Raw genomic sequence first — 25,338 nt, forward strand, 5'->3', positions numbered from 1 at the left:
TTGAATGTTTCCTTTGATTTTCACAGATGTCTTCTATGTAACTTGGGGAGCTTGTCGAGAGGCATTCATGACACCAGGACAGGCACTGCCACCACATGGGAGGCCACTTGGCAGACTGAACTCAACAGACCTGAAAGATATTATTCAAAAAGTGAGACAAGATTAAATAATATACACAGCAAAGATTCACAGCAATTATTCTAGATGTTTTTTGTAGGAAGTGACATGTGAGCACCAGCTTTAGTTTGGGATCTGCTACTTGTTTGGGGAGTCATCTTTTGTGTTTGGTCAGGTGAGGGAAGGTTTGTGAAGCTGTGTGGCAGGCAGTAGGAAGTATCATGTAGCAAGGTTGTTTTAGTGAGAGGGCATCAGTCACATTTGCTGAGGCTTCACAACAGTTTGAGGAACATTTTGAGAATCGTGCATGTATCTTTGTGTAGTGTTTGAGTGCTAAAATATTTTATTAAATGTTTACTTTCTTAATTTGTAGTTTGCTAGTGTAATTTTTATTTGAAGAAATAAAAATGGATTGTTTGGAGATTTGGTATACTCTTAAACAGTAAAGTACAAAAATGAGCATGCTGAGGAAATGCAAACATGTTAACTCTGCTGGATGACTGATTTTCAGGATGAGACCTTTGAGATCATACCCTTTTCCCTTATTAGTAGTGTTTGATGGACTGCTCTTGTACATGGGAAACAACTCGCTCTCCTTAATTGCCAACTTGTGACCAATAAACTATATAGAAAATAGTAGTGTTCAGTATCTTCAGTAATCAGAGAGTTTACGTTTACACAATTACATTTGGCTTCAATGATGAGGTTTTATTAAGTATAACAAGACCAGAATTGAATCTTAGGGTCTGTTATTATGTGTGTTTCACTAGGAAATTCCATAATCTGCAATTATGCAGCAATTGGCTGCCTAAAACACTCTTACAAGTTATGCCAATATTAATTAATCTGTAGTCAGATACACAGCTCAGACTTTGTTTTGGTCCATTATTTAATTTTAATTAATTCAGTGGTAGATTTTTACTTCAATATATCAGATTTCTAGGGTATCCTGGTGTTTGGGGTAATGTGATCTGTTCATGATTGGTAAAGGGTATGTGAGGTATCTGTCACATAAATAATTTATTTGTAATGAATCTCAGTGTGGTCTCCTAAGTTTTCAAGCCTTTTTTTCTAAACTTTTAAATGCTGGATACTTTATCATCTTACTGCTTTTATTTATTATTAATGTATTTATGTTTTCTTTCTTTATTTTTTTATAGGGTATTATTCATTATGGGCAAGACAAAAAGGAGGTAGAGATTTTACTGTTCCAAGAAGTCCTCAGTTATATGTCTAAAGTGGACAGAGTGCTGAGTTTTCCTGGAGGATCACTTCTTCTGGCAGGACGGAGTGGTGTAGGTCGTCGAACAGTTACCTCCTTAGTTAGTCATATGCATGGAGCTGTTCTGATTACTCCCAAAATTTCCAGAGGTTATGAGCTGAAGCAGTTCAAAAATGATCTTAAATATGTAAGTCACTCAGTGTCTTCCAGTTTGTAGTGTTGTAGATGTGTATTAAAAAAAAAAAAAATGAATATGGGAATTTTGAAGACCATAGAAGTGTTGTGTGAAGAGATATTTTAAAAAAAACAAAATGTCAACAGTCTAAATGAAACAAATAAATTTTTAGAAGTTCTCAGTGTTTAGATGTGCATACTGTTCTTTATACTCATTTCCTGAAACTCTACTTTTTTGAATACTAGAGCTGTTCTTATGAGTGTTGTGGATTTCATAAATTCTAAGTTTATGTGAATATTGGAAAGGTTTTTTCATGTATATATCTTCATATTTGTATATATTTTCATATTCTGTCTCTACTATGGTACAGTTTAGATGCTGTGGCGAAAATATATATGTAATATATAATCAAAGAAATATTATCAGTCTTTTAGGAACAATAGATATATTCCATATACTGAGATTTAATTTTTTTCCCTGCTTTTAGGTGATGGAGCTTGCAGGCATTGAAGCACAACAGGTGGTATTGCTGCTTGAAGACTATCAGTTTGTTCATTCGACGTTCCTTGAGATGATCAACAGTTTACTCTCTTCAGGTGAGACAAGACCATAAAGATTATAGCACTACTTTTACCACACAGAGTTCACTCAATGCGGTAGATTTAGATGATGTTTTCTGACTGTGTCCATACCAGAAGCGTTAATTAGCTTTCTACACTGTTTTGGCTAGAGTGCTTGTACCTGAGAAACTGACTGGAAGTTCACTTAGCTGTCATTTAACTTACCCTACAGTACAGGCGCTTTCAGTTCCTCAAAGCTGCAAGTTAAGTAACTTAAGGAGTTATTTATAATAGTGTAAAAACAAAATATTAGTGTATTCTACTCTACAGCTTCCCTTCTCTCATAAAATTCAAAATTAAGAGGTGTCACATGTTTTACTAGATTGTATAGACTGTGTCCTTTACTTAAATGAACACCAGCAAAGCCCACTTTTCTGAAGATGAGATTATAAATAATAACAAATAAGAAGAGTGACTTTATTTTGTTATCTAGTTTTGTTGCTCGATTCGAGATCATTGAAGGACTGAGTCTAACTGACTGTTTTTTGGAACTACAGTATTTAGAGCTCAGATTTTCCTGTCGCAGGTGCAAATCTGAGACTCTTTATGGTATCAGATTCTTGTCATCCAATGTTAAACCTCTACATCAGAGGACCTTGATAACTAAACTCTTTCATTATTCTGGTGTTTGACAAGTCTGGTTTGATTTGGTTTGTACACAGTATTGGATCACTGTCTTTGGGTAGATTTGAATGAGTTTTTGAAGTGTATTTCAGTAATATTAAAAAATAGGCTGTTTAATTTAAATTGAATTACTATAATTTGTTGTTTTCATTATATCATGAAAAGAATGATGTACATGGGATGGTACTCCTGAAAGTATGGAGCGAAATACTGCCATACTCAACTTCTCTATACAGAGAACTCAAGGGAATCGTTCAAAGGAATATGAAGAATTATAGTGTATTTGATCTGACATTTTAAATTCATTTTTCAAACAGGAGAAGTTCCTGGGCTATATAAAATAGAAGAATTAGAAGCACTGCTGTCTCCTCTGAAAGATCAAGCTTCAGAAGATGGATTTACAGGACCGATTTTCAACTATTTCACATACCGTATGTGAACAGAATGATAAGTTATAATTTATTACAAGATTATGAAAGTGGTATAATAATGGAAAAATTTGTGTGTATTTTTAACTTTCAGACAGTTACTAAAAACCAGGGAGGAATAATGATGACGGTGTGATATTTGAAAGCACAGAAACTTCAGCTTAAAATTTATTCCTCTATCTGAAGTTTTGTATCCCTGAAAGTTCTACAAAGCTGTTATGAAATCTGCTGTTGAAAGTAATGGGAAAGAAGGAAGCTTTTGTCCCCATAATTTTCTGGTTTATTTAGCTTTTATATCTAATAACAGAGTTTGCTTCCATTTTGCTAACTAAAGCTACAAATCACTTTGGATTCTGAGTAGACATAAGCAAATTTATAGATAGGTTTCTTAATTATTTGTGTTTCTTCCTTAGGCCAACAAGAAGACCAGATATTTTACAAATAAATAGAAGAATGTGACTGAAATAATTCAGATATTGACAGTCATACTCAGTGGCCTTGGAACTACTTCTAAGTGGTTCTGTTGGTCTATATTGATTGGAATGAGAACTAGTGTTATCCACTTAAATATTGTCAGCTCTTCTAAGTTAAAAAAATACACTGTAATATGCATAATGAGAATTCATGATATTAAGTGCATTTATTTAAGTTCTCTTTATAAACATTCCTGCCCTACTGTGCTGTGGTGTAATAGTATATTTTTTCAGAAATTACTTTGTGGTAAGTATTTGAAGGACAGTAAATGATTTGTGTTTGCAATAAATCTACCATCATATAGTCAGATTGGTATCTACTAAATACTTAATATGTTACATTTTCCTAGGGATCCAACAAAATCTGCACGTTGTCTTGATCATGGATCCTACCAATTTAAATTTCACAATAAACTGTGAAAGTAATCCAGCACTGTACAAGAAATGTCAGGTTTTGTGGATGGAAACCTGGTCAGAAAATAGTATGAAAAAGGTAAATTGCCTTAACTAAACACTGTTACTTGTTTAAATTAGTATCTCTGAAAATAACTGGGCTTTGGTGAATAATACCAAAATATTTAAAGTTGTGAAAGAATAATTGTTACTGTGATTATTTAATCAATTTGTGCATACAAAGACAGAAAATTCCACAGAACAGTTAAATAATATTAGCATTGTTATTTTACCAGTAACATTATGTTTTGTTCTCTCTGTGGGCTGATTTGAACAAAATGCTCATTACTGTGATTCTGATCAAACACAACATTTAGAACAAAATACAAATGCTAATGTAAACTCTGCTGATGATATTTGCTGTTACTAGTATGCCTGAAAGCTAGTTTACAAATAAGTTCGCTATATATATATGAGCTGCTATAGCTCTAAGATTGCACTGTAAGCCTTATGTTATGCTTGAATCTTTGTTAAATGTTTTGCTTGATGAAAAGGAGTCAGTGTGTTCTTTCTGGGATCAAAATCTGCTCATTTCAGGATGTTCACAGTGTAAGTTTGAGAAAGATATATATTACTTCTATACGTTAAGAGACTGCCAAATCCAGTACCCTGATAGAGGCAAGGCTGCCACAGCTTCATGGCCCCAGCTCGAACCAGGGGTGAAGCTGAGCATATATTTCCAGGAGGCACACACACAAGCACACATATACAGTGCATATATACATGTGATTGGCCACACAGAACAACACAAACAGAAAACTCATCACAAACACAAACAGCACAGTTGGCATAACTCTGTTCCCCTCTCTGGGTGATCACAATGAAGGTCCATTAATGGGAAATCTGTACATGTGCAGCATGTGGATCTCCCTCTTAGATGGGCACAGACATGCAACCCCTCTGGTAGTTGTTTCTGGATCTCCCACTCTCCCCAGCTGCTGCAGCTGGATGTACAAGCTCCTCAGGCTGCAGCTCAACCCCAGCTTCTAGTCTACATGACCTCTCTCTGCCTGCACGCACACGGGCAGTGGATCCTTCCAGAAACTGAGCTTAGACATCTAGTCTGTCCAGTAGCCTTGGATATAGGATCTCCCTGTTACGTCCTGCACAGACACATCCACATACATGTGCACGCACAGACACACACAGGCTGGTCTCATTCGATTCCCAGACCCCACAGTCTCTCAGGCAGTTGGCCTTGACCTTCTAGTCCCCCTGGCAGCCAACTCTTGCGCCTGCCTCATCAACCCATAGTAAGTCTTGTGCAATCTGAAATACTTTCACTGCATCCCATAATGTGTCCCAAGCCTCCTATTCAGTAACCCCTGCAGTCTGGTCTCTACTGGCCTCTCACATTGACTCACCATGATGGGTTTCATAGCTGGCCCATGGAGTTGGTCACTCTCCCGGAGCACCATGAGAGCAGCTGGCAAAGAGTGTCCATTTCTGCCTGGGTTACTGGGGCTTCTTCACCTGCCATTGTGTCTCAATTTCAACGTCAGGTTATACTGACGGTTATTCTTAGCAAAAATGTTTGGGAGCACCTCCATCTGCAGTTAAAATGTTTTTCAGAGTGTTTTCACTTTAACTTCAGTAGGGAGTCGTTTGGTGGTGGGTGGGTTTTTTTGGTTTGTTTGGCTTTTTTGTTTGTTTTTGTTTTTAAGTGCAGTATTATCATTTAGTCATATGCCAGAACTTTTGAAGATACTTTGTTTATTTTTGCCATTGTACTTAAGACTTCCTGATTTCCTGTTGAGTTGTGTATCTTTTTTACATCTTTGACGTTTGTGTCATTGTAAGAGGCCTCTGAGAATTAGTTGCTCTTTCTTACAGCCAGCAAAACCTCCTCTGATTGTGACAACTGGAAGCTATCAGTAAAAGCAAAAGGCAGAATTCATGTTTTTAATGCTCTTAAAAATTCATTAAATACCTTATTCTGAATAAAGCCCTCATATCCAGTCTTTTCAAATGAAAAACTAGATTAAAGGTTGGTTTTTTTTTAATTTAGCTCAAATTCTCATTGCTCATAACTTTAATACAAAAAATCATGTTCATTTTTTTAGATACCTGAAATGCTTCTGTGTGATTCAGATGAACAAGAAAAGACTGGAAAAGCACATAAGGAACTTAAGAAAAAACATTCAGGTAAAATTTAAGGTGTACCTGTTAGTTATTATTACTTATTATTAAACACTTACTCATTTCTAAGGAATAGTGTGGCCAGCAGGACTAGGACAGTGATTGTGCCACTGTACTCAGCACTGGTGAGGCTGCACCTCAAATACTGTGTCCTGTTTTGGGCCCCTCATCATAAGAAACACATTGAAATACTAGAGAGAGTGCAGAGGAGGGAGACAAAGCTGGTGAGGGGCCTGGAGCACAAGTCTGATGAGGAGCAGCTGAAGGACCTGGGGCTGTTCAGCCTGGAGAAAAGGAGGCTGAGGGGAGACCTTATCGCTGTCTACAACTACCTGAAAGGAGGTTGTAGCATGGAGGGGGTTGGTCTCTTCTCCCAAGTAACAAGTGATAGGACAAAAGGAAATGACCTCAGGTTGCGCCAGGGGAGGTTTAGATTGGATATTAGGAAACATTTCTTCACAGAAAGGGTTGTCTGGCATTGGAAAAGGCTGCCCAGGGAAGTGGTGGAGTCACCATCCCTGGAGGTATTTAAAAAATGTGTAGATGATGTTTTTAGGGTCATGGTTTAGTGCCAGAGTTAGGTTAATAGTTAGTCTTGATCTTGAGAGTCTCTTCCAACCAAAATAGTTCTGTGATTCTATGATCATTGTACTTAATCTATGCTTCCGTACTTACTAAAACCTTTCATTTATATGTAGATATATTTTAGCAATTTTTTATTTTGTAGGATAATACCATTTGTTTTATAGTATCATTTGGCTTCCTTTGAGAAACTCTATTGAACAAAGTGAAGGACCTGGAATGTTCAGAAAGACCTTTTAGTCTGTCTGCCATCAGTGACAGGGAGAAGACAAAAATACTTGGGCTTCCTTTCAAAGTCAATTGTTGTGGAAATAATTTTTCTTTCATGGTTAGCCCTCAGTAATCCGCAAATAATTTTGCCTGCTTTTCTGAACATCAATGAAATATTTTACAGGTTTGAAACAATTGTAGTGTATTTCTTTTTGAGGAATATGTATTTGAAATATAATTATGTGTTTCTCTGAGAGTACTTCGAAAATATTATATTCTTTGTGATATTTTGAATATCCTTATATCAACCTCAAAAACCACATTCTGTTGCTCTTCCTTAGTTATTTTAATGTGAGATAAGAATGAGTATATTATTAACTTTGTAATAAATTATGTTGTACAGGTGATTCTGGTTTTCTGAAGTCATTTCTGGCAATCCATGAATCGTGTAAAATGTATGGAGCAACACCTAGCAGGTATATGACATTCCTTCATACATACAGTACCATCAATAACAGTAAAAGAAGAGAGCTGATAAAAAGGCAGAATCACTTGCAGGTATGTATTTAAAATATTTTCAACATATGGCTTTTCCAAATACACTCACATTTGGAAATGCTTTGTATATTGATGGGCTGTAGCTGCTGATGTGGTTGTGTGGGGTGTCCTCTGGTGGCACAGGCTCATGCTGTGGTTCCACTAGAGGAGTGGTGTGAATGTTAATTCACCTCTCTGTTCAAATGCCTCAAAGAGTGAGGAGTGGTTTCTTGTTTTGCTTCATTTTTTTCCTCAAGGATGTATCAGATTGGGTATGTTTTCTTGGAAGAGTAAAAAGTACTTGAAAGCACTTTACATTTTTTCACTCGTATGTATTTGAATTATGTTACAAACAACCCGTCATCCTTCCATCAATTTAAGTCTCACCTCTGCTTGTATAATTTTTCCCGATGTGACTCCATATTCCATCCCTTTCTTTGTATCTCTAGAGCAACCTCCTGCGTTGTGTGATACTTACATCCTTCTAGTTCAACAAGCTGTTGCCTTTAACCATAGGGTGCATATGTGTAGCTTTGGCCAAGGTTCCCTTTGTTGTGCTTTTCCCTCATTTTGTGCTTTGTGATTGATTTCTAATTCCTTTTCCACACATCAAACCTTCACACAGTTCCAGACTAAATACAGTTTATCTCACAGATGTCGCTTTACCCCTGTTCTGTAGCGTGATATGTTTATTTTTGAAACCCATTTGTTATCTTTCCAGTCATACTTCATTCCCTCCCCTGCCAGAATATTTCTGGAAAGATCTGCATCATCCTTTAGGACACGTCACTTTTGTCTTTGCTCTTCTCCTTTCCTTTTCAGCTCCTTTTCTCAGCGACTTTTCTACTTGCTGCTGTTCTGAAACCACGCTTGCAAAGCTGTGTTCCTTCTTAAAGCATCTGTCAGAACCAAATAGCTTTCTTCCCTTGTATTCTACACTGTTTTCATTTTGCCTGCCAATATTTTTCCATCACTGTACTGAGCAATTGAAGAAGATTTACATTTGTCATGATGGACATTGCATTATTATTTATTTAGAAAGTAGCTGTGGTTTGTTTGTGACAAACACTCATTTACTTGCTAAATGCTCTGGTTAAATAAAAGTAATAATTTACATGAACATTGGAGATGTGTATCCTAAAGCAAAACATCTCCCAGGTAATTTTTTTTTTTTCAAATATATCTTGAAATAATTCTATTATCAGTTTACCATGGAGTAAATAATTTAGAATGTGGGGATAAAGAAAATAGTTAATTTTAAGCCTAATTGAGGCTTTATTTCATGTACATGTATGTTCTTTAGAGCATGTACAAATATGTAGAAATTGTTTCAATTTATTTAATTTTTGTAGATTTGCTTTTAGAGGAGATATATGAAGTCAGTATCAGTTAACTGAAATGCTGGTGAATTAAGAAGAAAGAGATGTACTAAATGCTGTTCATTAAAAATTTGTTATTTTGAGAATTTAGTTTTCAGCTTTCTGATGTAGTAATTGACCTTACAGTGGCACATCTAAAAGTGACAAATCTCATTTTTGGGTTAAATAATGCTAAGAAAATATAAATAATATCGAGAAAGTGTGTAACATAATTTTTAAAATTAAGAATATTAGTCTACATTACTCTTAGTCTGTGCATACTATTTGTAACCAACCTTCATTTAAATCTTGAAATTGAAAATTTGTTGCTAAATAACTGGTTTTTATTAACTTTTATAGGCAGGTGTTTCAAAGCTGAATGAAGCTAAAGCCCTGGTAGATGAACTGAACAGAAAAGCTGCAGAACAAAGTATTTTACTCAAAACGAAGCAGGATGAGGCTGATGCTGCCCTTCAAGAAATTACATTATCTATGCAGGTGGTGTATACAACCACATCAAAATTGAAAAAAAGAGATGTTTTTCTGGTTTTGGTCTCCAGAACTGCCTGTGCTTTGTATTCTTTTCAAGGGTTACAAAGCCTGTTGATTTTACAATAGTTTGCCTAAGGGAATGCATGAGCCCTGAAGCCTGAAAAAATTTGCAACGGAACAGAGTATTATACAACTTAAATCATATTTGTACTGATTAAGTAGGAAGAGGTCAGAGCAAGTTGCACACCTGAGTAGTATTTAATGCTGTAGTTTTAGTCTGAAAGTTCTCCAAGAATTTCATAAATCCAAACTGATCCATTTTATAATGCTTATTACAGATGGGAACTTTCAACAAAATACTGAGCAGTAGTAGTATTTTAGGTAACAAATACCAAGACTTAAATTGTGGACTATTAGAAAGTATGTATTGTGTGAGGTCCTGTCCTCTGATCTTAACATCAGAGAAGGGTAAATAAAACCTCAGTGTTCATCACTTCTTGAATTTTTATCTTCAGCTCAGAGGTAGACCTTCTGTTCTTTGAGGACATAATTTTCTTTAGTAGTGTTTTGTCAGTTTAATGAAATAATTGTGCAGAAAATAGGTCTCTACATTGATACTTCCAGAATTCATAAATGTGGAAAAGCCATAATGAATGTGCTGTTACTGCACTGTTTGCTTTGTCACTTGCTTAGTCTGATGGGTCTGAAGCAAACTTGAAGCTGAATGACAAAGACGTTCTCTGTGTGCAGTAGACACCTGCTTTTTCAAACCATTTGGTTCACAGTGCCTCAAAGGTGAATTCCTTCCCATTTTTATAAGTCTACTTCTCTCAGCAATTTTAATACTTTTAGCCTCTGACTGCCTACTATACATGAATTTGAATAATGATGATTGGCTTGGGGTGTTCACTGCTGGCGTCAAAGAATTTATTACGTCATTTTCGCTAATTCCTGTTTTAAATCTGTCTCTGCTCTTGTTCAGTAGAGTTACAGGTTGTGTGGGTAGCACATGTTACGCTGTAGGACAAAATCAAAGAACAGGCCAAAAGCTGTAAAACATGATGTGCCCACTGACATCAGAAAATTTACAGCAGAATTCTGATTATTTAGATTAGCATAAAGTATAGGTGCCCTCTAACATTTTAATGTCACTTCAAATATTCTAGTTTATGTAAGAGAGAGAGCTCTAATACATACAGACTTTTAATCTTCTTTCAGAGCAAGGCTTTTGACCTACAACTGAATTTTAAGGTTTTCTTATTCAGAGCTATCATTCAGTACGTGTACATCAGCATGAAATGGCTAAGCTAATTTTATGGAGTTAATGTTTTATGGATTTGAATGTAATCTTCAATGACATGCTGGTCTGTAGCTTGGGTTAAATGCTTAGAAAGATTATTATTAATCTCAGGGTTTTCTCTGCTTATACACATCTGTTACCTTCTGCTGCAAGTTGAACTGAGCTTGACAGTTGCTGGTTACAGTAAGGTGTTATATACTGGAAAATATATAAAAATGTAAACTCTGGGCTTTGCTGTCTGGTGTCTTTTAGGTGAACTGAGCCTAGACTATTAGTCTTTTATTTTATGCATTCATCCTCAGTTTTTTGTTTTGTAACTGGTATTGGAAGTCCATGTTTTGTTTGGGTTTTTTTTTGACTTCAGGATATGTAAGCTCTTTTTTATTGTAGTTTTATATATTAAGTATTTGTTGTTGTACTGAAGTGCTAGGAGTCCTGGAGATGGCTGATAGCTACTGTCTGCTCTATGGTAGGCACAGTACAAATCCAGAAAAAAATACATCAACCCAAGCAGATTAGAATTTATGTGTAGGACATAAGATAACTATCCTTACAGACAGATGGGTGCAAATTTACAAGTAAATAATATACTAGTATTTTTAGGCTAATAGGCTGTATTTCCAGCACAACTGCTGCTTTTGTGAACATTATACGAAAGGAGAATTTCGATGGTGTCAAGAAAGAAATAGAAATGTGAGCAGCTACAAAGACAATGGCAGGAAGATATTACTTTCAAATGTAAAGAATGTTACAGAGACTGTCACTGTTATCCTTTTAGAGGAGGACTGACATCTTTTTAAGGAATGGAAAATCAGAGTTACAGATCTTGACTGTGGTAATGAAAAGGAAGGAGACACAGTAAAAGCAAAAGATGCTTATTCCATATAATTTAGTTGCATAAATATAAGCTTAAGCCCAATGCTTCTGTATTTTTTGAATCAACCTGTCTAGTATCAAATAGTCTCAGATATTTGATTGTAATTGGTATTATGCAAATTATATTGTAATCAAGAGTAAAAGAACTGAGAGACCTAAAGCAATAAAATCTGTGTAAATTTGAGAACTAATGGTATTGTTGGGTTTTTTCTATAGAATACTAGTGAGCAAAAAACAGAAATGGAAAAAATAAAACACCGGATAGCAGAAGAGGCTGCAGAAATAGAGGAAAGAAAAAGAAAAATTGAAGATGAGCTAAAAGAGGTTCAGGTAAGAGCTGATAAGGAAAAGTAATATTTCACAGTCTGATTTTATTTTACTTACTCAAGTCCTGCCCTGCAAAATGGTTCTGCAAAATTTATCCCTGCATTTCTTAAATTTTGCTCTCAATTATTTTGATATTAAAATTTTATGCATTAGAAAACAGTATTCTGTTCACCAGATTTAGATTGTCATTTTGGGATTTGTATTCTATTAGATGTTACTTATGGGAAGAATTTTCAGGCCAATTTCACCTCCAGTTGCTGTTTCTGTGCTGCCAAGGTCTACAGCTGGGTTCTGCAGATTTTATGGAAAGTTTTTCCATCTTACACAGACAAATTATATTGCTCCTCTGTGGTGAAGCTGATAATATCATAGGGCTTGGCACGATCAGCTGAATGGAAATAGTTTAATGAGAGATTTCCAGTTACTACTAAATTCTGAAAATTGTATATCCTAATGGTACTTTCAAAAGCTTCTTTTTTCAGGAGACCTTACAGCTATTAAACATCAAGAATTTTGGGAAGTATACATATTCAGTCATTGCTTTTATTCTCTATTTTTCATCCCATAAATGTTAAAATTTTATTGAAAAACAAGAAAAAGGTACAGCAGCTTTTTTTTTTTTTTCCTTTTAAATATCATAGATATTAAGGCATCATATCCTTGTACTGGAAGTGACATAGACCTACGGGATTACGGTAAATCCCTTTCTGTGGTCGTTGATAAATATGAAGGATGTGTAAGGTCTGCACAGTCTTTAATGATAATCTTTAACTTTCTTCTGTTTTTTTATCATTTTGTTGCTGTGTTGATAAGGGCAAAGACTGTCTAGATTTGTTTACCTGCTGAAAAGAGAAAGCTTTTGTGACCTGTACTTCTACATGCCTTTACAAAGATATCCTCAGGCATGCCTATAGATAGTAATTTGCATCATGATTTTATTAGAACATACCTGTATCCAATGATCTTTGAAGCAATTAAAGAGCAAACAGACGTGATTGCTACTATTATCTATACAATGTGTATGAATTACAGTGCTCAATGAAAAGTTAGGGAATGTCAGGATTATAAAATGCTGCTTTGTATGGAAATATATTTATTATCACTTAATCAACACATGCCAATTTTTAATAACTTGTGCACATGAATATGCATCAATAGTGGTTGGTTATGTAATAAAACATGTAAAAAGAACAAGAAATTGTATGAGAACTGAAATGCCAAATGTTCAGTTTTTTGTATCCTCATATGTTTTTAACGCATTTTTATGTTTTAAGCCACTGGTTAATGAAGCTAAATTAGCAGTTGGAAATATAAAGCCAGAGTCTTTGTCAGAAATCCGGTCACTACGGATGCCCCCTGACATAATCAGAGACATACTAGAAGGAGTTCTGCGGCTCATGGGGATTTTCGATACGTCATGGGTGAGCATGAAGAGGTAAGGATGTTATTTAAGCTTTAAACTTAAACAGTAATCTAGAATATGAAAAACTTTCTATTATATACAGGAATAAAGTACATGCAGAATTCTCTGATTTCATAGGGAAATAACCTCTTTAACATTTATTTCTTTTAAAATTTAGTTATTTAATTATTTTTACAGTTTCTTGGCCAAGAGAGGAGTGAGGGAGGACATAGCAACTTTTGATGCCCGTAATATTCCAAAAGAAATACGAGAGAGTGTTGAAGAACTTCTTTCTAAAAACAGAACGTCTTTTGATCCAAAGGTAATTCCTAGTTCCATTACATAAAATGAGAAAAGAAAAAAGAGAAAAAGAAAAGATGAAAAAAAGGGAAAACAAAAAGAAAAAAGGAAAAAATAAAAAAAGATTGTCTGATTTGCCAGTGTGATTTTTAGAATGAATTTAAATTAGAGAAAAAGTGATGAATTCTGTTTACAGAATTTGTCAGCATAAAGACAAAACTGTAGCAGACATTACTCTTGCATAGCGCCTCTAAGAGTTAAAATTTTGTTGGTGACTGGGGAGCAGTGGGATGAGAAGTCATTACGGAGCCAAGTTCTCAGAGATTTTGTCACTGGTATATGATAGAACTCAGATCAAGGAATTTTAACTGTTTCCTTCTGGCCGCTTTGTAGCAGTAAGAGTCTTAATGGTGCACTTAATTAAAAGGAGGAGGACTAACTAATAATGATTAAATGTATGGGTGATATTTGAGAACTGATTCGGCAGTAGCTACAAAAAGGAATTCTCAAATACTAGTTCAGTATTTTTAAAAGGAAAGTTATCTTTTCCTGAGAAGGAACACACTAATAAATTATGCATTAATTTAAAACTTCATAATTTCAGTGAAGCTTCATAGTTGTAAAGGTACCCATTATTTTTACACAGATTGATGGCCTACAATATAATCTCTTAGTAATTTAAAAGATTAGTTCAGTAGAGGAGCTGGCTAATTGTCTTATTTAAGTTGATAACCCATAAATCTGCTGCATTTATTTATCCTATATTTATCTCATCTGCATTATACTTCAAAGACTTTCTTGTAACTGTTACTGACTTTTTCAGAATGCAAAACGAGCCAGTGCTGCCGCTGCTCCATTAGCAGCTTGGGTGAACGCCAATGTCCAGTACTCCCATGTCCTGGAACGAATCCAGCCCTTGGAAAAAGAAAAAGCTGGCTTGGAAGCGTAAGTTAGACACTGTTACAAAATAGGTGTTCTTGATTCCAATGATGGTGGGTGAAACTAAAGCCACCAAGGAGGAATTGAAGTTTATTAAAAAGGAAGGCAATGAGAAACTGTACCTTATCCATAGGTAATAAAATGTTTGTGCTGAGATAGAAAGGGTAAGTGTGCAATATTTTGTTTTTCCGGGAAGCTGTGCCTTGGATATTTTTTGACCAGTCATAAGTTACCTGTCTCAACTGAAGCATGTCAGGGAGAAATGCACATTGCAGATATGCTTAAAATGGATTCTGTCAGTGAAATCCATGCTATTTTATGAGCTGTATAGTTCCTCTTTTTTCAGTCATGTATCAAGCATAATCAATTTCTCCTTAGGATCAAAAAGATATGAAGTGGTCTTATGACCATCCATAACCTGAGAAAACTATGCTGATTGTTTTACTAAGTCTGTATTGGAAGAATTTGTTCTGATCATTAAGAAAACATTTGAATGAGGTCTTTGGTTTCCATTTTTAAAGCTACGTGATGAGAAGCAGTTAAAACTTTTATGGGTAAAACCAGATTTTTGCTAATATAAATCACAAGAAAGAGCTATCTCTGAACTATCTCTATGTAAAGACTTTCCTGTTACATTTGCTTATTTTTTTTCCTTTGGATCCATAATCTTAAAATAAATGTTACATTTTTGTAGTAATCTCAAGAAAACTGAAGACAGAAAACGGAAGTTAGAAGGTCTTCTGAGCTCTGTTGGTCAAAAAGTATCGGAACTGAAAGATAAGTATGTTGGGTTTGTTTATTTCAGGATGTAAATAAAAACATTGATGCTTATATAGTATGAGTAAATGAAATTTATCTAACCAAATATAACTCCCTGCTCTGCAAGGTGTTTACATCACAAGTAGCAATCATTAGGCTATCTCTACACTCAGTGGAGATAAAAAAATAAATGCTGTTAGAATATAGTTAATCTCATCAATAAGATGAAATGCTCCTTAAAATTACCTGCTTCACCCTGCCGACTGTGTTGGAATTCTTCAGTGTGGACATTGTAGATGTCAAAGATAAGCAGTGTGTCTCTTGCCTATTAAATCTAAGAGGACTTTAATATCTCCTTAGGACTTGGGAAGCTTTCCCATACAAGACTTCTACTGAAAGAAAATCTTCTACAGCTTGAATAAAGGCAGCTCTGTTTCTTTTAGGAGAGCCTGTTTTTCTGACAGTTAGCTAGTTAGCTATCTCCTTTTTTCTTAGCATCTTATCGAGTACGTGACTCACAGTGGCATAAATATTGCTGTGGTGAACCATTCTACTTTCTCCAAATTCAGTGTAATCTGAGTCTTTTAGTTTAATGTTTCTATTACATAGTATAGGAGATACTTGGATACTTTACAACCTGACATATGTGCATATTACTAAAAGTCATGTTGCAAAAAAAAAAACAAGGAGAATTTTTCTTGTCATTCTTGCCTAGAAAATAATACTGAAACCTTGCCTGATGTTTGGGGCACGTTCTTATTTTATAGTAGTTTACAAAATAGAGTACTGCTCATTGAACTGGGGTCATCAGTGTGAATTAGCAATATACTTCTTCAAAGGTTTTGTAGATTAAATTTCCCAAAAAGTTAAAAATGTATAGTATGGCATTGAGCCTGCTATCCCAACTGGGTGCAGAACAAAACTTAACACAATCACTAAAATAAAGTCAGGCAGTTTAAGTAGAAGAAGAAATTATTTTCAGACATAATAGTCTATTGCACATGTAGTTTTAAATCTCACTGTGCTTCCATTTGTTAGTTAAAAGTGTAACAAGCTCATCTGCCAATTAGAAGCAGAAAGTATTAAAAAGAATCATAGTTATGTTCTTCATGGGAGGAATTAATGACAAATTCAGTCAATTCAACCACCTTGAAAGTAACTGTCTAGAAGTTTAGTAGTTCATGATAGTGATTACAAACAGTAGTTGTGTTACAGGTTCCAGAGTAGAACAACAGAAGCAGCGCAACTTGAAGCAGAACTAAATAAAGCTCAAAAAACATTGAAAGCTGCAGAGATGCTGATAAATCAACTTGATAGGGAACACCAAAGATGGAGCACCCAGGTTAGTGAATATGCTAATAACATACATCTTATAGCTGATAATTTGAAAATACAATTTTTGCAGCTTGGAAAATGTGTGTTATTGCCTGTCTGCATGTCTCCTAAGTGTACATTTATTTGATTTCTCATTAGAAATAAAAGCTTTTCTTCCTCCTGAAACTTCCTTTTACTTCATTATACAAGTTACCTTACCTATATTATATAGCTACAGAATGTGTAAAAAAAAAAACCCCAAAACCAGTATTTGATATAGAACATCTAACATTCTTTCGTGTTCTTAATCACAACAATAACGTAATTGTTACTATGGATTAATATGTCAGCAGTTGGACCCTCCTAGTTGAGGTACAGTCAAAAGAGACAGATTTTGGGAAAGCATTAGACCTACCCAAAATATTGGGTTACTTTTTAAGTCTTCACTTATGTGTTTGAAACTTTCCTGCTTCTAAAGTAGGGAAAGTGAGCATATCTTCTTTACTCAAGTGATACATTTGGGAGAAACTGGCAAGCCTGTGGACACACAGGCCCTCTTCAGTCTGAAACAGAAAGGAAAATTTCAAGATATATACAAGCTGAAAATAGCTGTCACCTCCAGAAAGCAATACCAAGCTTTCTTGGGTATCTTAAAATGGAAAAAATCTCCCTGCTGAGAGACATGGTCCTGTCTCTCCATTGACAGTGAAAAAGGCCTACACAATGTTAGGCTAAATTCCTGCACTTTGAAAAGGGAAAGTTAGGGTTAGATGAATCCTTCTTATAGGTTGACCAGCATAATGGAAAGAAATGGAAGATTTCCTCTGAAAGTAGCTTTACAGCTTTTTCATTGCTATAAAATTGAGTATATTTGAAACCCAGATTTTAAACAGTTTTGAAAGTGATTCTTCAGAGTTTTTCACTCTGGTGCATTACCTGCATCTTTGGGAAGTCCAGAGCATTTATGGTATGCTATAGACCAAACTGGCAGATATGTTAGTTAAGAACTCATGTTGAAGATGGTGAAAAAGCAGTATTTATGGCCATTTAAAGTAAGGAGGAAGTAATAAAACGTTGCTATTTTGTTTGTGTAGCACCTTTTTTTTTTTTTAAATGTCAATTTGATTAAAGTAAAAACGTGACCTTCAAACCAATTATGGCAGTCTTATATATTATTTTGGTACACTGTCTCCAAAATACTGGAACATTTCAAAACAGAGGTGAAGTAGTGCAGATAAATTATCTGAAGATATATGATAAATGTATTTCATCATGTAAGTCTGCAGTGAATCATTTTTTAAGTGTAATAGGCACCTAGATAGTATACAGTACGTGTATACATATTGTAAATGGTACTCACTAATTGACTGTCACTGTGATTAGGGTCACAGATTTTTTCTTGTTTTTCTTACTCTAACAGTATTTACCCAGTTGCTTGTAAGTGACAAAGTAACTGTTCATCAGATTCATAGATTTTTAGTAGCTAAATTCTCAGAAACATCTGTCCATGCTGTAGCCTGAGCTAAAAAAAACTTTTCTTATACTTTGATGTATGTATTGCTGTGAGTTGGCTCAGTATAGATACCTGAAATGCAAGAATTTCATTCCAACTTTTTAGTAACTGAGGAGAAATACATAAAGACTTTTCGTTTGCAAAAGACCTATGTATTCTGTACTTTTTTTTTTTTTTAAGGTATCAGAGATAACAGATGAACTGGCTACATTGCCTAAAAGAGCTCAGTTAGCGGCTGCATTTATTACCTATCTTTCTGCTGCTCCTGAGGATCAGAGGAAAACCAGCTTGGATGAATGGACCAAGTCAGCAGGCCTTGAAAGTAATTTTGTTTCTGTGTGTGTGTCTGTGTGTAAGGAAATGAGAAATGCCAGGGAGTTCAATGAACAGTCTCAATTGTCTTGATGTTCCCAAACGCAAAGTGTCAACATTTTCTTAATAAATGCTTATATATACAGACAGACTATTTCTTAGGATTATTCTACTGTTACTGAGATTATAAGTATTTATAATTCTTAAGATTTAGCTCCAGAGTCCTTGCTTAAAAAGAAAGGTTTACATGAATGGATGTGTTCACATTGACTGTTGTAAATTTGCCAATGCATTCTGAATGCTTCTGCTTTTTCAGTAGTCATTTTTATCTGTGTGGGTTAATAACACCATGAAATATTTTTAATAACATCAGCTAGTAATAAGTTCAAGCTATAAAATGATAAATACAAGAGAAATCTACAGACTTGCATTGTGTTAGAGACTTCACTATATATACAGAGTGGTAAATGCTTAAAAATTGGGTAGATGCTAAATACCAGCACAAACTCACACTCTTTCATTTATCAGAGTTTGATTTACGGCGGTTCCTGTGTGCAGAAAGTGAGGAGTTAGTTTGGAAAAGTGAAGGTTTACCTTCAGATGACCTTTCAATAGAAAATGCTCTTGTCATCTTGCAGGTAAATTTGTTTCTTTGTCTTGTCCTGGAAGTATTTCAATTTCTGCAAATTTCAGTAACAGGGCATCTTTCTGGAATTTTAAACTATTTCATCTGTGTTATTTAATTAGCACCACAGAACACACACAAAGAAAAATACTTATGTAACTCTGGGTATGCTGTAGCAAAAGGAAAAAAAAAAAAACAGCTAAAGAAAATCATATTTGCTTTTAAAATTTTCTTCCAGGTGTCAAACAGACAAAACCTGGGATGAGTCTATTCAGGCTTAGAGTGTGAATAATTATTAACACTAATACAATCAGTGGAAGCTTATGTTCTATATATGTTCACTCTGACTTTTCTCAGAAAAAGGAAAAGGCTATATGCAGATACTTTCCAAAACATATAGATTTGAAACCTTCATATTTCATTACGTTAGCTCAGGATACAAAAAACTGTTTGCTTAAGGCCAGTAGCTAAGTAGCTAATAATACCTGAGAAAAGAATGGTAATGCTATGCTTGTTATTCAGTTTTATCATATAGATATATACTAAATGTACACATGCAATGGCACAATTGTGTACTTAATATTGTAGTTATAATATAGACAGTTATTAGACCTGCTAGAAAGTAAAGATTTAATGCCATGAGGATAATCTACATTTTTCATAGGTAGTTTGCTTGGATGACTGATGATTCTCTCAAATCAGTTACAGCCTTTTCTCCAATTTAAATTTATCTTGCTTTATCTTCTTGATATTTGATCTAGTTATTCCTTTCTCAGTATGATTAAAAAGCTCTTCCAATAGATAAAATTTTGTACTCTTAAAGCTACTTACATGCTGTAATCAAATCTTATTTTCATCTTCTTCCTTAGTTGAATAGATTGGGCTCTTAAAAATCTCACAGTGTGTGAAGAGCTTTTTCAAGCCATCCCTCAGCTCAAATAATTTTCTTTGTGTACAGATTTTTTCAGCATCCTTCTAAAACTGGGATTGGACATGGTATTTTACCAAAGTCATCTACAGTACAGTTCTCAAGCTTTTGTGTTCATTATCTTTTGTTGCTCAGATATTGTCCATGTAGCCTTGTCTTTCAGTTTGAGGTCTGTGTAGTTACTCAGTTTACTATTAGGATGTTATTCTTTCTTTAAACAATTTATTAATGAAAAAGACTTTAAAATGACTGTACTATTAATTTGAGGAAATAAAAAAGGACTTCGTTCAATTTTATTCTTCAAAAAAATCAATTTCAGTAAAAATATATATATATATATTTATTTTTTTTTACCCCCTAGAGTAAAGTTTGCCCATTTTTGATAGACCCTTCTTTCCGGGCTACTGAATGGCTGAAGACACATTTGAAGGAATCACGTTTGGAAGTTATTAACCAACAGGTGCAGTATTTACTCTTGGTCTTACAATTCTGTTCTGCTCAAGCTCACTCTATTCCAGACTTTAGAGAACAGTTATTAAAGTGCTATGATAGCAATCACCAAAAATGGGGTTAGATTCCATGAAGCATATAATTTCTCACAGAGTTCTAGGTTACAAGGGTTTTTACCTGGTACTGAAAATCTGTTTACTCAAGGCGGAGATCAGAGTATTTAAAAGTGGAGGGTCAACATCTGGTATTATTTTTACAAGTTTACCTCTTTCTTCTACCCTCTCCAAGAATATCACTATTTCCTGCTGAGGGGGAGACAGTGAAAGATTTGTGAACAGAGAGGTCTTTTGTATTCTTGGATTTCAGGAGTGTATGTACACTCCTTCCCTATGATTTTTGTGTTGCATTATCTACATTGGCAATAGTGGGCTGGATTTGAGTTTGAGATTGAGGTACCCAAGATTAATTGTCTACATGTCACTGTTTAGATAGGTGGTGAGTCTTGGCTAAGGTACACACACACGGGTGGCATCTAGTGCCAACCAAAAGTCCCTTATTGAGCCCCTCCTGGGCTCAAGATATTGCTTCAACAGAATGTAGGTCAGGTCCTCATAAATGTAGCAGTAGTTACATTTATCCAGTCCTAAAATTACATTCGGCCCTTAGAAGGCAACCGTGATGCTCATGTGGCCTCTGGTGAAAATGAATTTGACACCCTTGATGTAGGTGTTCCAGACATGCCCGCCAGCTCTGTGCAGGCCTTTTAGATACTCTCTGATGGTACTAGATACATATCTTTGGGTAATTTAATGCTTCCCCTGCCAGCTGACTGGCTTAATTACCTTTTAGGTTCTGCTGCTGCATTATCTAGAATCTCCATTGATTGTAGTGGAATCTTCAACACCACGTGCATAGACACCTACACTCAAAAGGCTGCATATAGATGTCTCAGTATCAATGTGAATACTGTCCTTAGGTCTTGATTCAGTGTTGCGATATAGCTGCCTAATAATATTTGAGATGTGTTGACAAACCAGGACTTCCAACTGCACCTGACAGGCCTGTGGTATCACAGTATCACAGTATGTTTGGGATTGGAAGGGACCTCAAAAGATCATCTAGTCCAATCCCCCTGCTGGAGCAGACTGTTTTCTCTTCTGGTGCAGCGCTTGGAGAGCCAGGCATGTTACACAGGTTGCCTGTTTGTCAGTAGCTGAATAGATCAAATTTACTTAAATTCAACACTTAATGGCTAAACCCTGAAACATCCTATGATGCTTGTAATAGAATTTTTCAGCCATACTACTGAGTTTTAGATTTAGACTCCTGGTATAATTCCTTGCTGCTCGTTTAAAAATGTTAATACTTAAATGCCTTTGATTCACGGTTTTTTTAAATTGTTTTTCTTCTTTGCCCAGGACACCAACTTTCTAACCGCTCTTGAGCTGGCAGTGAGATTTGGCAAAACTCTCATTATACAGGAAATGGATGGAGTGGAGCCCGTACTTTACCCCTTGCTAAGAAAAGATCTTGTTGCTCAAGGTAAATGACCAAGATCTTTACAAATGCTTGCTCAAAGCTTTTGTAGATTAGATCTCTTTATATCATATAAAACTTGATTTTTCTGAAAACATGAATATTGTGTAGTTTTTTCCTATTTAACATGCTGCTACCGCTTCAGGGCACGAAACACATTAGAAATATGTCATTGTTTAGTATGTGGAAAAATATTGAAAAGTATTTAAAATTTTTTTTGACTGGAATTAGAATAAAATGTTTTTATCAACACTTCACAATTTAAATTTTAACTTGATTTCTAGTGATAATTCCAAACACATAGTTTTACTTAGGCCTTAAATAGGCCAGAAATTACACAACTGGTCTTGCAGTTAGAAATCAGAGTTTTATAATGTTGATGTTGCTGCTTCTCTTTTATTTGTCTGAAACTGAAAAGGCACACATATCTGTGCCTGATGTGACTTTGGAATGGGGGAGGGGTCTTAGATATTAATAAAATGGTGGAATTCAATGAAAAGGAGCCTCCCCAACTAATGAAATGAAAAAACCAACCGACCAACAACAACAAAACCCCAACATTTTACAGCACCTCTGCTTTGGAGAGATAATGTACTCTATGTAACTCTGTATTTAATGGCTGTGTATCTACTTGCTTTAAAAAGGATTATATGAAAAAATTGTATTGACATTTTAGCAAAGATAAATGGTAATAGTGATAAATGCAAATGCTGTTGAGTTCTTAGATGTGTTTATCTCCTCTATCAGAAAGGTCTGTTTAGTAAAAAGAAAATGTTAGTTTTAATCATTCTTCCATTACAGATGTACTTGCTTCTTTAGCCTCAGTAAAAGCTGAGAACACCACCAAAGTGGTGACTTCAGGGATCTGTAGGAGGCTGGGTGGAACATCTTTACAACTTTTTTTTCTCACTAGCTTCTTCTGAACTTTGGAAAGTAGAGTATTACAGACATCTTAGCTGATTTTACTCAAGGAATTAAGAGATGAATGTGTCTGCAGAACTGTGGAGAAAGATTAAATTAAAATATACTAGTTTATTCATGGAAATTGCTCCTAACAGTCAGGCATCCTCTTCTGCATGTTAATGAGCTATGTTAATGCCAGGTCTGTGCAAGTCCGAACTAGGGACCTGTTTCTTGCAAAGCGAGAATGGGTCATTAGTGGAGTCCTTTCAGTCACTTCACTTCACTTCACAAGCCCTCACTCCTCTTTGTCAAAACGTGGAGGTGGGGGCCTCTCTGCGTTATTTTGCTTGTGATTACTGTACAGTTTTTCATTACTTGGAATGAAACGTTAAGTAGAATGTGAATATATATACTGCAATAAATTTTTCCTTGTACAGCTTCCATTTTCTGTTTGACATTTTTACAGCATAGGCCTAAAATTTATTCTGATCCTTGGCACAGAAGCAAAATTGGTACGAGATTTTCATCTCTACCAGTGTTTTAGCAAGAGATTTATACTTAGAGCATTTCTGATCTGCTCCTAGTGCTAAAAATAGAGAAGCATCCAACCATGCCACCTCAGAAATTTCTCTGGAAAGGACATTTTTGCTTTGAAACTTTTCATCTTATAATTCTGTTCTTCCTTCTTTTTTAGTGTTAGAAGGAAAAAATCTTACTCTAGTCAAGTGATTATTTGAGTCTATTCTTTTCTGACCCCACTAGAATGGAAACCTGTGGTGGAAGCAGGGCAGTGAGAGGGCATACATATATTTTCATTCTGGGACAGGCATACTGAAAGATGTCAGAATATTAGGAGTATAGACAGAGATTGAAACCATGACATCAGAAATTTAATATTTTTTTACTTTCATACTGTGATTGAATTAAATGTATTTCTAATATACATTTTTTGGGGTATTTCTTAATGGAATATTTTTCTTTAAGGACTAGATACTCCAACATCTTTCATTTCATAGACATTCTCTCTAACAGTTGACATAGAAAGTAGTATTTTAGTAGAATTATTATTGTACAGCAATGCCAACCTTCTACAAACAAATGTAACAGATCCAGAGATGAAATCTAATGTTTTTGGATCCCATTCAGAAAATGCTGAACCATCTTAGTTAGCCAATATGCCATTATGGCTAGTGTGTTTTGATAGAGTGGTATACCTATCTGGAAATGTAAATGAATATGTTTAAATTATGGCAGGGTTCTTGCACAACAGGAGGATTCTCCAGTGCACCTTCTGTGGTGTTTTGGCTCCTATTCATTGTTTTAAGTTCAAAGTTTCATTAGTATTACTTTTACTTCAAGTGCATTTTTTGCTATTTATGCTTTTTGTACTGGTCAAGGGTAATTAAACTGCCCTGGTGTAGTAAATATTCTCATGATGTAACTTTCTTGCACTAGTGCTATGTTATTGCATTTTTTTTGCCTAACAATGCAGGATAGGTTGTTACCCTTAAATTTTTTATATTTGTTTTTCTTTCTGAAGAATTTATAAATAAATTTTATAAAATATATTTGTATCTGTTGGTCATAAAGTATGACACAAATACCATTATTCTCAGATAATTCTAGAATGTTCCAATCAGAGTGAGTATAACATCTATTTATTATTTACAGGACCTCGCTATGCTATACAAATAGGAGAAAAAATGATAGATTATAATGAAGAGTTCCGCCTTTTTCTGTCGACAAGGAACCCAAATCCATTCATTCCACCGGATGCTGCTTCTATTGTTACAGAAGTCAACTTTACCACAACTGGAAGTGGCTTAAGAGGACAGGTAGGCATTTAGAATAAAACCAGTGTATGTATAGCAGAAATTTATGGCTACATCAGCTGCTGGAAGAAGCCCTGTGGTGCAGTTTGCATTAGTGGTCATGGAGATGTTTTCTAGCACACAAATATAAATGGTAAAATTGATCCTGAAATTAAGTTTAAATTCTAATGTCTTGTTTTTATTCACTTTGGAACCAAGTAATGAGTCCAATAGACCAAATGGAAACAATTTCATTGACTTCAGATGCAATAGATTAATTGCTGAGCTTCTGTTTTCTGTTCAAGATGCATTTATGGTTCTGTTGAAACATTTCTGTTATTGCTCTCCAGTGTCCTAGCTAGGAAGTAATACTGGCATCAAGACACTTTGTGTACAGGAAAAATGTAATTAAATCAAAAAGCTGCATATTTTGCTTCCTCCAAACTGCTAGTAGCTTTTGAGTTTTGTGGGGATTTTTTGTTTTTGTTTTTCTGTGATGCTTAGGAAGCAAAATGTAGCCTACAGATGGAAAAGAGAAAAAAAAAAGACATAAATTAAGGGAAGAAAAAACCCTGTCTATTTGGTATGAAACAAGTTATTCCAAAGTAACAAG

General features: G+C 35.0%; 1 protein-coding gene across 3 annotated transcripts in view; it reads left to right on the plus strand.

The window, feature by feature from the left end:
* Positions 1-25,338, plus strand: part of DYNC2H1 (dynein cytoplasmic 2 heavy chain 1) — a 163,734-nt gene that overhangs the window by 44,355 nt on the left and 94,041 nt on the right. For all 3 annotated transcript variants that reach the window (XR_011737257.1, XM_065831939.2, XM_071803664.1), the window contains exons 48-66: positions 27-151; positions 1,278-1,526; positions 2,002-2,110; positions 3,076-3,189; positions 4,010-4,152; positions 6,176-6,257; positions 7,447-7,601; positions 9,299-9,436; positions 11,823-11,936; positions 13,208-13,368; positions 13,534-13,657; positions 14,459-14,580; positions 15,269-15,355; positions 16,549-16,675; positions 18,341-18,482; positions 19,001-19,110; positions 20,387-20,485; positions 21,894-22,017; positions 24,586-24,749. Coding sequence is in view for 2 of the 3 variants with exons in the window: in XM_065831939.2 (XP_065688011.2) it covers positions 27-151; positions 1,278-1,526; positions 2,002-2,110; positions 3,076-3,189; positions 4,010-4,152; positions 6,176-6,257; positions 7,447-7,601; positions 9,299-9,436; positions 11,823-11,936; positions 13,208-13,368; positions 13,534-13,657; positions 14,459-14,580; positions 15,269-15,355; positions 16,549-16,675; positions 18,341-18,482; positions 19,001-19,110; positions 20,387-20,485; positions 21,894-22,017; positions 24,586-24,749 (2,489 nt within the window). In the remaining variant the exon portion in view is untranslated. The remainder of the gene's footprint in view (positions 1-26; positions 152-1,277; positions 1,527-2,001; positions 2,111-3,075; positions 3,190-4,009; positions 4,153-6,175; positions 6,258-7,446; positions 7,602-9,298; positions 9,437-11,822; positions 11,937-13,207; positions 13,369-13,533; positions 13,658-14,458; positions 14,581-15,268; positions 15,356-16,548; positions 16,676-18,340; positions 18,483-19,000; positions 19,111-20,386; positions 20,486-21,893; positions 22,018-24,585; positions 24,750-25,338) is intronic.

This window comes from Patagioenas fasciata, chromosome 1, assembly GCF_037038585.1.
Source record: "Patagioenas fasciata isolate bPatFas1 chromosome 1, bPatFas1.hap1, whole genome shotgun sequence".
NCBI classification, from domain to species: Eukaryota; Metazoa; Chordata; class Aves; order Columbiformes; family Columbidae; genus Patagioenas; species Patagioenas fasciata.